Source organism: Blennius ocellaris, assembly GCF_963422515.1.
Source record: "Blennius ocellaris genome assembly, chromosome: 14".
NCBI lineage: Eukaryota > Metazoa > Chordata > Actinopteri > Blenniiformes > Blenniidae > Blennius > Blennius ocellaris.
In genome coordinates this window covers 19,716,897-19,730,416 of record NC_137663.1, presented here as the reverse complement: position 1 = coordinate 19,730,416, position 13,520 = coordinate 19,716,897, and the positions used below count along the sequence as shown (strand labels likewise).

The 13,520-nt window shown below is 42.8% G+C and overlaps 1 protein-coding gene across 1 annotated transcript in view; it reads left to right on the top strand.

Moving 5' to 3' along the window:
• LOC308139876 (cell adhesion molecule DSCAML1-like) overlaps positions 1-13,520 on the top strand; it is a gene marked incomplete at both ends in the record, with an annotated part of 49,719 nt that overhangs the window by 9,871 nt on the left and 26,328 nt on the right. Inside the window, 1 exon segment of the mRNA XM_080509457.1 lies at positions 2,728-2,874. Coding sequence (XP_080365583.1) covers positions 2,728-2,874 — 147 coding nt within the window.

Below are 13,520 nucleotides of genomic sequence, written 5' to 3'. Positions count from 1 at the left end.
ACATACTACATCAGGACTCAGCCTTTGCTCACACCTAAATGCCCGAGCTGGTGATGAACCACTGCACTTTACACTGACATAACCCCGCCGGCTTCATCTCCGGCACGGCACCATCTGGAAGAAGGAAATCCAAACACAACCCTTTCAGTACTTAGAGTTTGAATTCCAACTCCGCTGTTTGATATCACCAGATCGGGTAAGGAAGAAAGTTGTGACAATTAGTTTATGTCACCTGACGAACTCCACCTTGCTGACAGTCCTCCACTTTAATAAAGGTCAGTACAACAAAGGGGCGTCAGGATCATGACAGCAATTTCTCTCAAGCAAGGTTTTCAAGGTGAGAAAAGCAATTTGCTGCAAGGAAGTGTGGTGACGTGACCTCAAGTATCAACGATTTTATCACCAATTTTATAGATGCTACCATTAATAAACATGCTTTTATTCTAAAAGGAAACACTGCTGCTATTCATAAAACTATCTCAGGCCTGTTAATGTCACCAAGTGTCCAGCAATTCTGATTCTGCATGGAACTAATGTGCATGCTAAACAGTCAATCATCGCCCGTGAGCCGATAGCAGACAGTTTGTTACTACAAACGGCCTCCGTTGAAATCACGTTCTCTTTCCTGTCCTCCTTCTCTTCCCTGCTTCCTCGTTCTTCAAAGTGTCCTCTTGTGCCAGACTAAATATAGCCACAGCACCCTTCTTTAATTATCTCTCATTAACAAACCTAATTGGTGCTTTCCATTGATTAGACCGTGCAAGGCTGCTTTAATAGTCGAGACCTCATCTACAGTAAAATAGTACATCTGGGGTTTTGGGCTCTTCCAGTTCGGCAATGAGAGAAGAAGAAAGTGAAAATCATCCAATGAACATATTCTTCATACCACAGCTGGATTAGAGTTACACTGCTTCCATTGTCCCGCCCTGCCCCTTTTCCCATCATCCATTCAAGCCAGTCGGTCCCTCCCCCTTCCCTCCTGCTGTCAACATCTGTTTTCATATTCTGCCTCCCAACACCGACCTGAACTAATACTCATATTCATTCTAATACTAATACTAGTGCCAAGTTGAGGATTTGAGCCAGGACTCTGAGCTGCATGCCAGCCGGTTGCTGCCTTCATTCCCACATGACCCAAAAGCCCGGCCTCAGGAGCCGAGGGATTAGCATGAACCAAACATCCTCCAGCCAGCGGCCTCCGTCAGAAGCCGGTCACTTTGGCGCACAGGTTACCGTCAGACCGGACGTGGTTGTTTTGTTTCAGGTTGCGCGGCCACAGTTTTGTGTCTGTGCCTGGCCTGCATGATAAGTACCGGGGGCCACAAATGAATCGAGATTACTTCTTCACGGCAACAACAACAACAACACTGTCACATCGGATCAGATTTATTCTATTCATCTATTTAAACAAGATGTAAATTTCCGTACACTTGCGTGCATTTCCCTCCTGCAGCAGGAAAGTGTGCGTGCTGTCGTCGTGTCTGTTACCAGGGAAGGGATTCCAAACCAGTTTCTTAGCAACCTTCAGATACCTCCTAGCTTTCATGTGATTTTGCTAATGAGCCCCTGCTCATTCAACAGAGTGTAAAATATTGCATGAACCTGCATAAACCAAAGCACCAATAACCCTTCGGTTGCGCAGCTCATTCTGTTGCATCCGTATGAAGTTGTGTGCAGAAATGGCGCATCAATGCTTTATGGTGATGCTATCTCAAAGCTGGAAAATTATTTTCCTGATTATCCTGCTTAATGGCGGCTTGTGCCATTTGTGGTGAAAGCAGAGGCAGGATTAGAAGAGTTCAAACAATGCACAAGAGTAGTCCAGTAATTTCCAATGAATACGTGTGGAGTGCTGCGGTAATTGATGAAAGGCTGTTTTGCTCTGGAGTGTTAATGTGTTGTTTTTGATGATGTAAATGCAGGTGGATTATTGTTTTTATCTGTGAAGAGGACCGGTACGGCCACACTGATGTGACGATAATGTTAATACTCTGTCAACATAACTGTAGGAGCAAACATTTTTGGGATATTGTCATCAATATCTTTTAATTCATCACTTTTATAAATATATATATATAACCTGACTACCTAAAAATATTAGTAAGATATGTAAATGTGTATATAAATACAGGATGCAATGAATGTCACATTCCATAAAATGTTTCATTAGACAATAACACAGACAACATATCAGATATTGAAATTCTATTTTCAGCATTCGATAGAAAAATTAGGTTATTTGATGACGTCCCGCAGACACTCAGAAACAATCATATTCCTACACCAAAGCTGCCATACAAGATGTTCCCCCACCACTGGGTACAACTTCAGAGCCCAGGGACACTTTGGTCCTCGTACAAGGCAAGAGTCTGGTTTCTGCAAAGGTTTCTTCCCAACAATCAAATCTGCAGTCGCTCTGCTTGCTCGTGTGAATTTGATTGTTGGGTTTCTCTATTAAAAGCACCTAAAAATGACTGAAGTGTAATTGTTGCTATATAAATAAAGTTTAAATAAATGTCTAGGTTGCAGGCTGACACGTTCACCGCATGAACTCCTCTGATGTCTGATGTTTGTATGTATGAACATTAGAAATCATTGCAGATGGTTTTCTATTAATATTTCACTCCTTGGCCCAATGTTGGGTTGTAAGATTCATTGAAAAGGTATAATGATTTGTTTAAAAAGCCTATCAAGTAACACTAAACATTGTTTTATGTGTCTGTGCAGTCTTCAGGGAGCCCTACACCGTTCGGGTGGCGGACCAGCGATCAATGCGGGGCAACGTAGCTGTGTTCAAGTGCCTCATCCCCACTGCAGTGCAGGAGTATGTCAGTGTTGTGTCCTGGGAGAGAGACACCGTTTCCATCGTCCCAGGTAGGAAATCCCATGAATGCATTTGGAACATCTCCTGATGTCCAGTTTGATTGATTTGGTCTTTTTTGGGGGGGATTTTGCTGTGTTTCCATCTTCCCCTGTGTGTGAATCTGTTTGTGTGCGATAGCGGTCGATGCACCGCTGCACTCTATGTTTGACCGAACTCTTAACTCGTGTCTTCTGTCTGCTCACTGTTCTGGATCACTGATCCGGTCCCACTCCTCCTCCTCTTGCTCCTCCTCCTCCCTCTCCCATCTTCCCTATCGCCAACTATCTCCTCTCTCTGGCTCCTCATTATTACTGCTCTTTTCTAACGATGATTACATGTTTACCTCTCTGCTGTCACTGCTTTTGTCGCCACGCTCAATTCTCCTCCGCTAATATCAATTTCAACCCTGTATTGTACTAAACACCAAAGAAAACGAAAGACAGGTTCTTTCACCGTTCCATAATCTCTACTGATCAGATCTATTTCTGTCCACTTTCCTAAATGTCTTCCTCCCGTGTCCTTGAAGATCGCGGACACAATTAGAGACACAGGATGTCAATCGGACTGTGCCCCCACATACATCTTCATTAACCTCATTTGTGTGAGAGAGTGTGTGTGCAGGAGACAGAGAGAGAGAGAGAGAGAGAGAGAGAGAGAAATGAAGAGTTTAGTCTTCTTTGTGTCTCATTCTCATGCCTCTTCGTAATGCACTTGAATATATGTCGATATTTGATTTAAGATTTGTGCAATTATTTTCTCCAATTAAAACCCTCACAATAACAACCTGGTGGGAGGGGTACGAGATAGAAAAGAACAACAAACCAAAGGATGAGAAGCAAGGAGGGTAGTAGGGCAAGAATGGCCTCAGGTCCTGGCAGATGGCGTTTTATATTATATGTATGCAAAACACAGACACTGTGTCACACACACGTACTGATTTTTGAGACATTTTTAGTGTGCTTCATTGTATTTTCTATTATTCATGCTTAATTTACTCAATTAAGGTCCTTTGTAATTGAAAACTGCAAAATTCTGATTTATACGATAAATCATTAATCATTAAATTAAGTTTCAGCTTTCACTACTAACACTATTTTTACACAGCCCAACACATGAAAATGCAAAAAAAAAAAAAAAAAATGATATAAAACTTTCATTATTTGTTGTTTTTGACTGATCTTTTTTTTTTTTTCACTCTGTTTTGTTGTTATCGTCTAATTTGACCTTTCCTCTGTTTGGCTCAGTCACCCTATGTCACAGTGACGGCGTAAGTTTCCATAATTCCTGAATGTAGAATCAGATGTGGATGTGCAATCGTGTTTGTTTACAGTTTCTATGCATGGGACAGTTCAGTGTGTACTGTGATGAGGCTTCTGTGTGTAATTAGGGGTATATAGGTCAGCTGATGAGCAGTGAGTGTGAGGATCAGATGCTGAACATGATGAGCTGCTCACTGAACTCAGCATTAGTTTCCCTGTGACACACACACACACACACACACACACACACACACGCGCGCACGCGCACACATACGGTTGTGTTCAACCTTGACCTGCTAATAGAAACTGTGACCTCATCATGGCTACAGCCAATCAGGACAGTCTGGAGAAGAAGATCATGATCTGAATGTTGTGAATTCGCTCTCACATGGACGCAAAAATATTTTTCAAACACAGAGTAAAGATCAATTCATCCATTTTTACATGTGGCTTCATAAACAGTTCAAACACTCCAGTAAACCTGCTTAAACTCCTGTTCGACTTGGCCTATCAGATCTGGATAGATCTGATGAAGATGTGAAAATTAAAATTGATTTTGTGACTGAAAGCTCTCTGCATGCAGGTGACTGCGTGATTGCCTGTCTTTCTCATCACAACCCCTCGAGCTCGGCTGAGGAGACTTGATTTAGAGCGAGTAAATCCACCGTGTAAAAGTGCACAATGTTTTTTCCCCCCATGCTTTTGAGATGAACACAGTCACCACCCTACTTTTCTTCATTTTTCTGTGCAAAATATTGAAGAAGAATTAAACCGAGAATTATCTTTTGCCTGTTGGTTAAACTGTGATAAACAGTCACATTCAGAGGTTTAGTTGGACTATGTATCACTTTATCAAAATTTTAATGTATCAGTTGAAAACCAATTAACCATAAATACATATCACATTTCTCTCTTTTTCTTTGTTGCCAATATGATAAATTATCCATCATATAAATTATCCGTTCCAAAGATGTAAGGCTTTGAGAAATGTGGCGCCTACCTCTACGTCACAATAATTACAGTCATTATTGAATGATTAATCGTATGGAAATAAAAAAAAATTAAAGAAAGATTTTAGCTGACTTGACTCGAAATTGATGTACTGGAAAAAATGTTGTTAGGGTTGAACTCAACTAAGTGAAAAAGCAACTTTCAAAGGTTTTTTAATCAAAGAAAAATTCACCCAACAGCATGTTTAATTTAACAAATTTTTATTTCATGTTGATAGAAATGAAACAAGTTAAAACGGATAGATTGTGGGTGAAATTTGCATGGGACAAACAGTTTGTGGTGTGAATGTGACTTGAGAGTTATTTTCATTGAGTGTTTCTCTTGATGTCGGAGAGGTGACATTTCTGCCTCATTTTTCTTTAACATATTCATTAAAATATTTTGTCCAGTCTGATGATGAAGTGGCTTCATTCATCGTATAGGGGAGATACATTTAACCCCCCTCTCAGTGGTGGAAATAGTTGATTTGTCTTGAAAGTGTACAGTTTGTCAAAGTAGAATATCGTCACATTTAACTCTGTTATTTCTACTTGTTAATTCTAAGTTTGAAGAATTCCAACTCAAGAGCTGCAGCTGCCAGGTTATACTGTAAATCATTTCATTTGAACAGTTTGTGGATCTTTTTCTTTGAAAATATCACAGGATAGAAATATGTAATGCCACAGACGTATGCACACACACTGTGCCCAGAAGGTTTCCTGTTAGAGTTGTATTGATGAAGAGGGGCATTGTCTGCTGAAATACACTGCAAAAAAGCAAGTCCAAGCATTTGACCATCGTTGAAGTCTTTGAATTTAATCTTTCAAACCTTCTTTTGTTAAACTGTTGGCTTTGACTCGTCACTTGGCTGCAGCTCAAAAGGGGAGAAATAGAGAAGCTGTTTTCCAGCAATGCAATGGACGTGTCTTTGTCCAAAGTTGACCTCAACTGTCCTTTAGTTTCAATACCTATGACAGTGATTTCATGTATACCTTGATTTTAATTTTTTAATAGTTCAATTGACTTTTCCTTTGGTTCCGCTGGTGACCAGTGATTAAATCTTAATATTTCCTTCATGTTTTTTTCTCTGATTTCCCTTCAATTGAATACAAAAACATTTTTGATTATGAAAATCTGAATCAGCATTTCTTTCTTTTTGTACCCGTGCACGGACGGTTGATTATGTGCAGAGGCTCATCAGTAGCGTGGTCACATACTGGCCTGAAGGTTGAGTTGATGACATAACACAACACAGCTTTGCCCTTTGAACCCCAACAGGTTCCATTTTGTCAAACACACATGTTCCCCATCTGGAGTATTGTGTGTGAGTGTGTGTGTGTATTTGTGTGTGGGTGTATGATTGTGCCCGCGTGTGTGCCCCCTTGCCTGTCCCACTTTCCCGTCCAGCCAGGACAGTGTGGGGGTTTAGGAGGGGAGGGGTGCAGGCAGACTGACCTATTTCCCCCTGTCTTCCCTGTCCCGGACCGTCTCTCTAGTTAAGCTTTGTGTATTTGTGGGCACACCTTCTGTGTGTGTGTGTGTGTGTGTGTGTGTGTGTGTGTGTGTGTGTGTGTGTGTGTGTGTGTGTGTGTGTGTGTGTGTGTGTGTGTGTGTGTGTGTGTGTGAGAGAGAGAGAGAGAGAGAGAGCACGAGACCCTCGTGAGACAATGGAGGCTCACCAGTCTGAGCAGTGATCTGAAGAAGCAAAGCTGGAGCAGAGACAGAGAGATGGAGGGTTTGTGGACAGGAATAAAAACAACAGTGGGGAAGCAGAGAGGGTTTAGCTTGCAGATCGAGGCCGTCAGTCTAACCAGCAGAAAGCTAATGAGTGGCTCCGGTGAATAGAGACTGGACCAGCAGATGGCTGCAGCCACATGGTGGTCTGCAGAAGATGCCCAACCATGCTCCATCTATTTCACCTGCCACACAGTTTGGTCTTGTTTATGTATTTGCACAGTAGTTTCATACACGTGGCGTTAACCCCCCCCTTTTTTTTATTTTCCACTTCTTCAGTTAAACTTCATGCTGTAGCATAAATGGCAAATCTCCACATTTCTGTTGTTTTCCAGAAAACAGTAAGAAAATACATCAATCAATCTTTCCAGAAGAAGATGGGCGTATTTTAGCTCACACTTGACTCTATTAGAGCATAAATGCTGAGTTATCAGACGTTAATGCAGACCTGGATCCTAATGGGAGTCACCAGGTGGTGAGGTCAGTTACAGGCTACATTACCGATCAATCCGACGCTCCCTCGGGCCCCGGCAGGATGTCAGGAGGTTCAGTCGGCGCAGCAACACAAAAGCAATACTTTTTAGTTTAATGGAGAATAGATTGGCAGTTTTTCCTTTATCAATAATTATTATAATTACTTACTATAAATGTATATAAATTACAAACCTCATGCTTGTTCTACGTTTCTGCTGAAGTGGATATTTGTGAGAGTCACTTTCCTGTAGTTTTGTTTGTAACAGAACTATTCACAATCGATGGTGCACATCCAATTGTATTTGTAGTGGCCTTCTATTCCCATGTGTACACACACCAGCTTTTCCACTGTGTAATTAAAAAGTTAGTGTCATGAGGCTCCACACAGGTGCAGGCAAAAGGTGACAAAGGCAGCGGGACCGCATGGAGAGCAGCAGTGTGTTAGGACACAATGTCTGTTTGTAAATCTGTGCTTGTGCACTCAGAGCAGGAATACATTAATAGATACACTTGTCTGGGCCGCTGTACACTCTTGTAAACACCAGGTCTGACATGCACACTTGCTTCTAGTAAGTACAACTGTGCAAATCCTCCAACACGTATGCGCACCCCCTGCAAGACGAACACAATAAAGCCATTTTCAGATTTTGCCTGAACCAGCCTGAATATGGAGTGCTCATTAAACATTAACTCGGGATACATTAAAGCGGTGGTCGGCTGCGCTGTGTGGCACGGCTGGTCTGTTGTTGTGCTCAGGCAGCCTGGGCGCATCAGGACGTCGTGTGACAGAGAAGGACGGGGAGGGGAGCACGTGGCATCCCCAGGGCTCTTTAAACACAACCCCATCGACTGGCACCCCCCCCCCCCCTCCCAACACCCCCTCCCTCTCCACCCATGGGTCTCACATCATCTCGCTCTCACCTCTCCCTCGTCTGCCTCTGTCCCATGTGGCACGCAGCAGGACATTGGGTGGGGGGGGGGGGGGGGGGGGGGGTTGAACAGGGGGGGCACTAAATCATGCAGATGAAGTTGCTCCTATTATGTAGATACACAAGAAGACACAGGAAACACATAATGAGCAACTTCTTGTAAAATGCTCTTCCGAAGAAACCTCCAAAGCATGGAAAGGTCGACATGTTTTTATAAATCCACCCGGTCAGCATGACTTGCTTTGGAGGTTATTCACCTCTTTCCTTCTTTCACTTTCCCTGGATAATTTTGCCCCTTTTCATATTTACCCCGGTGTGCTGAGGGCGACTGGGAGCGGGGCAGGAACAGATGGGGTGCTGGCAGCCATCTTTTACTCAGTTAGGTTGAGTAGGCACGTGGGTGGGTGTGTTAATTAGCACAAACAAGTGTGTGTGTGTGTGTGTGTGTGTGTGCGCTCGCGCGTGCGTGCGTGCATGTGTGTTTGTGCACGTGCACGTGCACGTGCAAGGGGCACAATAGATAATTATCTCTGCTTGAGAGGCCCAGTGGTGGGGGGCAGTGTGTGTAAGGGTGGGGGTGGCATGGAGAGGCGGAGTTCAACAATAGCCCAACCACAGGCTTTGTGTGTCCAGAGCAGAGGGCTGACAAGTGTCGGCTATTATTGACTATTTACACACTACTACGCACGCCTGCTCACGTGCACTTAACACAGAAACACACACTCTTATCGCCGCCGATGTTTCTCCCCGCTGCTTTTTTTTTTTTTTTTTCTTCCCCTCCTTTCCCTCTTTGTCAAACACACACAGGCTCACACACATATGTGCAGTACGGGCATGTTTACAGTGTATCAGTGTATCAGTGTCACTCAGTGTAACAGGGAAGGATGGGAAAAGCCCCTGCGAGCACATCACTCTGACAGAAATATGGCCACTATCTCACCCTTCGAGCCAGGCTGCGTGAGAGCGCAGCGACAAGAGAGCGAAGGAGTCCGTTTTCTACTCTCTAATCGAAGAGCACAAAATCGTGAACGTTTACTTGAACAACAGCGCTACTTGTTCCCGGTTAAGTGTTGACATACCAATTAACTTCTCTGGTCAGACAAAAGTAAACATTTTAAAAATTGCAGCACACCTTTCTTTTTAGATCCACTTGTAAAGTGAGTGTTTTTGATGTCTGAGAGACTAAAAGTTATACAATATTCAGCTCGTCTACTGGTGGACGCCTGCTTGCTACATGAAATGCGTGTACGCATTTACATTTCGTCACTGACTCTGCAAATGATAGCTGTTAATCTGCATTTCGAACCACATCCAGGGTCATTAAAGGAAAGTGAAAGCAGGAAGGCTTGTGTCACGGCTTAGAGTAAAAGAGTTGGAGGGTTTATGTGGCCTGGGTTGGGTTAAGAAATAGGATTTAAGTAAAGAGGTTTTACCCCTTTTCTGCTTTCTTCAACTCTTTTGTTTAGGCTAGCGAAAGAGGGATTAGTGCAAGGAGATTACAGCAGGCTCTACTAAGAAATTGTACTTAAGGAAATGCTTGCTTAGTCAATCGCTTGTCGTAGTCACAAATGTTGTTTTTTGATATTCCTTCTCTATCTTCAAGAGATATAGGCGCTCTTATATCTCCTTTTAAAATTCCTTAACTTGTTGGTTTAAAGCATTTGTCCACCATATAGTTCCTGAAGTATCTGTCATTGTTTAACCGGATTCTCACAAAGTGTGTGATACTGATTTGAGCTTTACATAACAAAAGCCGCACTCCACGCTGGACACAGCTACAAACATCCGATATTGTTGATTAAGTCTGAAATAGACAGGTCTTTTGTGATTTAATCTGATACAGAGCGATAAAGGTCACACTTTAGTAACCGTGATGGAGAGATTTCTTTTTTTATGAAGTGACGGTGAATGCAGCTGCTCATTCAGAGACTATGAGGAGACATGATGGAGGATCAAATGGAATCCCTGGTGGCTATCCAAATGCCATGTTCCAACATGACCTCTCAATCAGACCTATTGATCCGCCGCACTATTAGCTGTCCAAACCTACATAAAGGCCAGAACAACATTGCAGGTCACTATTGACTGGAGTGGGTTGGAAGGTTGAACGGAGGAGTGAGCGGCTGCGGGGTTAATGTGATAGAAAAGGCTGAGGACGAGCGGCGTGACGTCCCTCCGCGGTTGTTTGTGGTTTAGTGTGTGCATCGGAACATATTGCCTGTAAGCATGTCGATAAGTCAATGTTTTAACAGCATGAGATGTTTGGTCTCTCTGTTTCCATTCACAGTTAAACCCTTCAAAGACTTTAGCAATTTTTACTTGAAGGGGGGGAAAAAAAAAACTGTGGCCGTCAATATTTGTGTTGGATCTGTCAGAGTTGAGACAGTTTCACTCCAAGATAACATATATGGATCATGTAATGAAATACTTTTTTGTTCATAGGTCACAATAACACCAAGTTTATGTCCTAATCATTGCTTAGCTGTGTTTATCATGTCATCACTAAAAGTTTGAATTTGAATGCATCTGCAGAGTTAATTATTCAAAAATAAATTGAGTTACTTATCACGTTTTCAAATGTCACGTACATTACTAATTGTTATTAAAATCAAATAACTGGGAGTCAAATATTGACATGCACACATTATTTTGGTATTTTTGTCTTCATCCGTCTTCATTAAAGTCAGTTATTATGTGCTCATGCTTCAGTACAGCACTTTTGAGCAGTCATACAAAACTCCTGAAATGAGCGAATGACATTGAGCAGAAGCAGCAACAAAATGGCTGAGATAAACTATAAAAGATAAGACAGCAGCGCACAGGTCTTATAAGTCTATTGTTAAATAAAGCAACAAATACATTAGCTGAAGTCTCGTTTGAGAGAAATCTTTCAGGTTTTCTGCTCCAAGAACAGAACTGACCCATTGAAAATGTCACATTTAACTTTAAGTTTGTGTTTCCATTATATTAAAGTACATATGATAAATTTCACATTTTGGTTTCACCAGATTATTTTTTTTTCTACTTTTCAACGTGTTAGTCACATCTATTATTGCTGAAATACAATAAATAAACTCTCGCTGACCAACGTACAACGTTACATTTTTGCTTTCACATTATATGGTATTGTGGGGTTTTTCTCATTTCAGGATACTTTTTTTTAAATTTAAGATTTATTCAAGTGTTGTGTGTCAATGGAACTGGGTTTGAATCGCAGTTCTCACAATGTAAAATCAAGCGATGTTGCAACAACTTACTCTGACAACTCCAGTGAAAAGGGAACATAATTAGATATTATTACTATTTTTACTCGGTCTAACGTCGCATTATAGAAATACAGCACTTCCAATAGTAAGAATACCTCTTTTCAAGCAGTGATTGTCACAAAATGAAGATTGTGCAAAAGCAGGACATTTATGACACTTTTGATCAGTGGTTTGTCCCTCCTTCAGGTTTCAGAGTGTATTTAATTCGGTTTGACATGCTGATATGGGTTTTGATTTGTCTTTTGTGATTAATGTGATAAATGAGTCTCTCCATCTCTCTCCCTCTCCGTCTCTCTGTTTCTCTCTCTCTCTCTCTCTCTCTCTCTGTCCCCATGCTGGGCAGTGACACTCCTCTGCCACCAGCACTCTAATGGGGAGGGACCAGGCAGCTCAGTCAGTGCTGCTAATGCAGCTCACTGCCCTAGGCCATGGACTAAACTGGAGTACACTGCATCACGTATACATGCACACACACATGCATATGATGGGAGACACACACCTTATATCCAACTCAGCCTCTTATCCCCGGCTAAATCAAAACAAGGTGGAGGCATTTTCCTGGCAGCACTTTACTCACACTGTGAGACATTTTTTGCTTAGTTTTTTTTTTTCTTTATAGAGGACTGAGTTGCTTTACTGTTTAGGCTTTAGTGCACGGACTATTAACAGTTCAATAACAGGTAATGGGACATCCAGTTAAGGGCAGTTGTTTGGACCATGGTGGCACGTCTCGGTATGGTATTGGGATGTGTGTGCATGTGGTTTCTCTCTCCCGGGACTCTCATTATCACTGCTGTCCCAGATGTCACCAAGCACATGAAACACACGTCATGAATAATGGAGTCCTATTTCTACATCTCTCCCCATTTCTCTCCCATCCGCCCACCCTCTTTCCCCTCCATCCTTCGTTTCCTCTGATTCTTCCACTGATGCTTAATCTCCTCAGCGCTGCCTCCATCTGAGATGGTCCATTTAGCTTTATGCAGCATCGTCGGCCTGTCTGGTTAGGATGGCTTTATGGGGGGGAACATGGCGCCTCCGCAGCGTTGCGTTGAGTTATATCTATACAAACGACGTCTTTTGCATATGATCGGTTTTATGTCTGTTCCCGGCGGTCCATTCAGCCTCTCGATAGAGCCGCCCCCCCCCCTACCCCTCCGCATCGTCCCCTCCCCCAGTGTTTACTGTTTAAAGTCACACAGGGCAAATTGGGACAGAGCAGCCAGTGGAGCAGAAGAGACGTGGTCCCGTCACAGTGGAAACTGGACTCTGCTCTCCGTCCTTATTCCTCTTCCCCCGGTTCTCCACAGACCCTCATCACTTCTGTGCCCTCAACTTTCCTCCATGCCCTTTGCTCGCCCTGAGTCGGGCGACAACATGATACAGTGACGAGGGGCAGGCCAGGAGAGAACATGATTGAAAGATGAGGTAAGCAGTCAGAATTGGTTAGGAAAGAGGACAGCAGTTAGGATTAGACAGTGAAGCGTGGCTTTTTAATGAAAACATGACAGAGCTGCAGCTTCTTCAGCGTCCTGCAACTCGACCCCCTTCCAGAAAATGAACAAGTGACAAAGGATTGAGCGGAAAAGAGAGAGAATTGAAAGCCGAGATTCGGATATTGCTCATGCGGTATTAGTCTTAACTGGCAGATTGACTCATGCTCCGTCTCAACACTTTGGTCCCGTTAACAAAGTCTCTTTTATGTAGGAGATGCAGAGGGGTGGGCTCCCGTTGCACAATTGGTTGTTACACATCGGTTGTGCCAATAAAACCTGCTTTGAATGTGAATTGAAAGGAGTTAAGAGGATGCCATTCATAGATGTTAAGTAAGTGTGCAGCAGAAGAAAAGCCAGGAAAGTGTATATATTTAATTGGCTGACACCTGCTTCTGCTTGGGCTTTTAATGTACATAGTGGCGAGAGAGAGAGAGAGAGAGAGAGAGAGAGAGAGAGAGAGAGAGAGAGAGAGAGAGAGAGAGAGAGATAGAGAGACAGAGAGAGAGAGA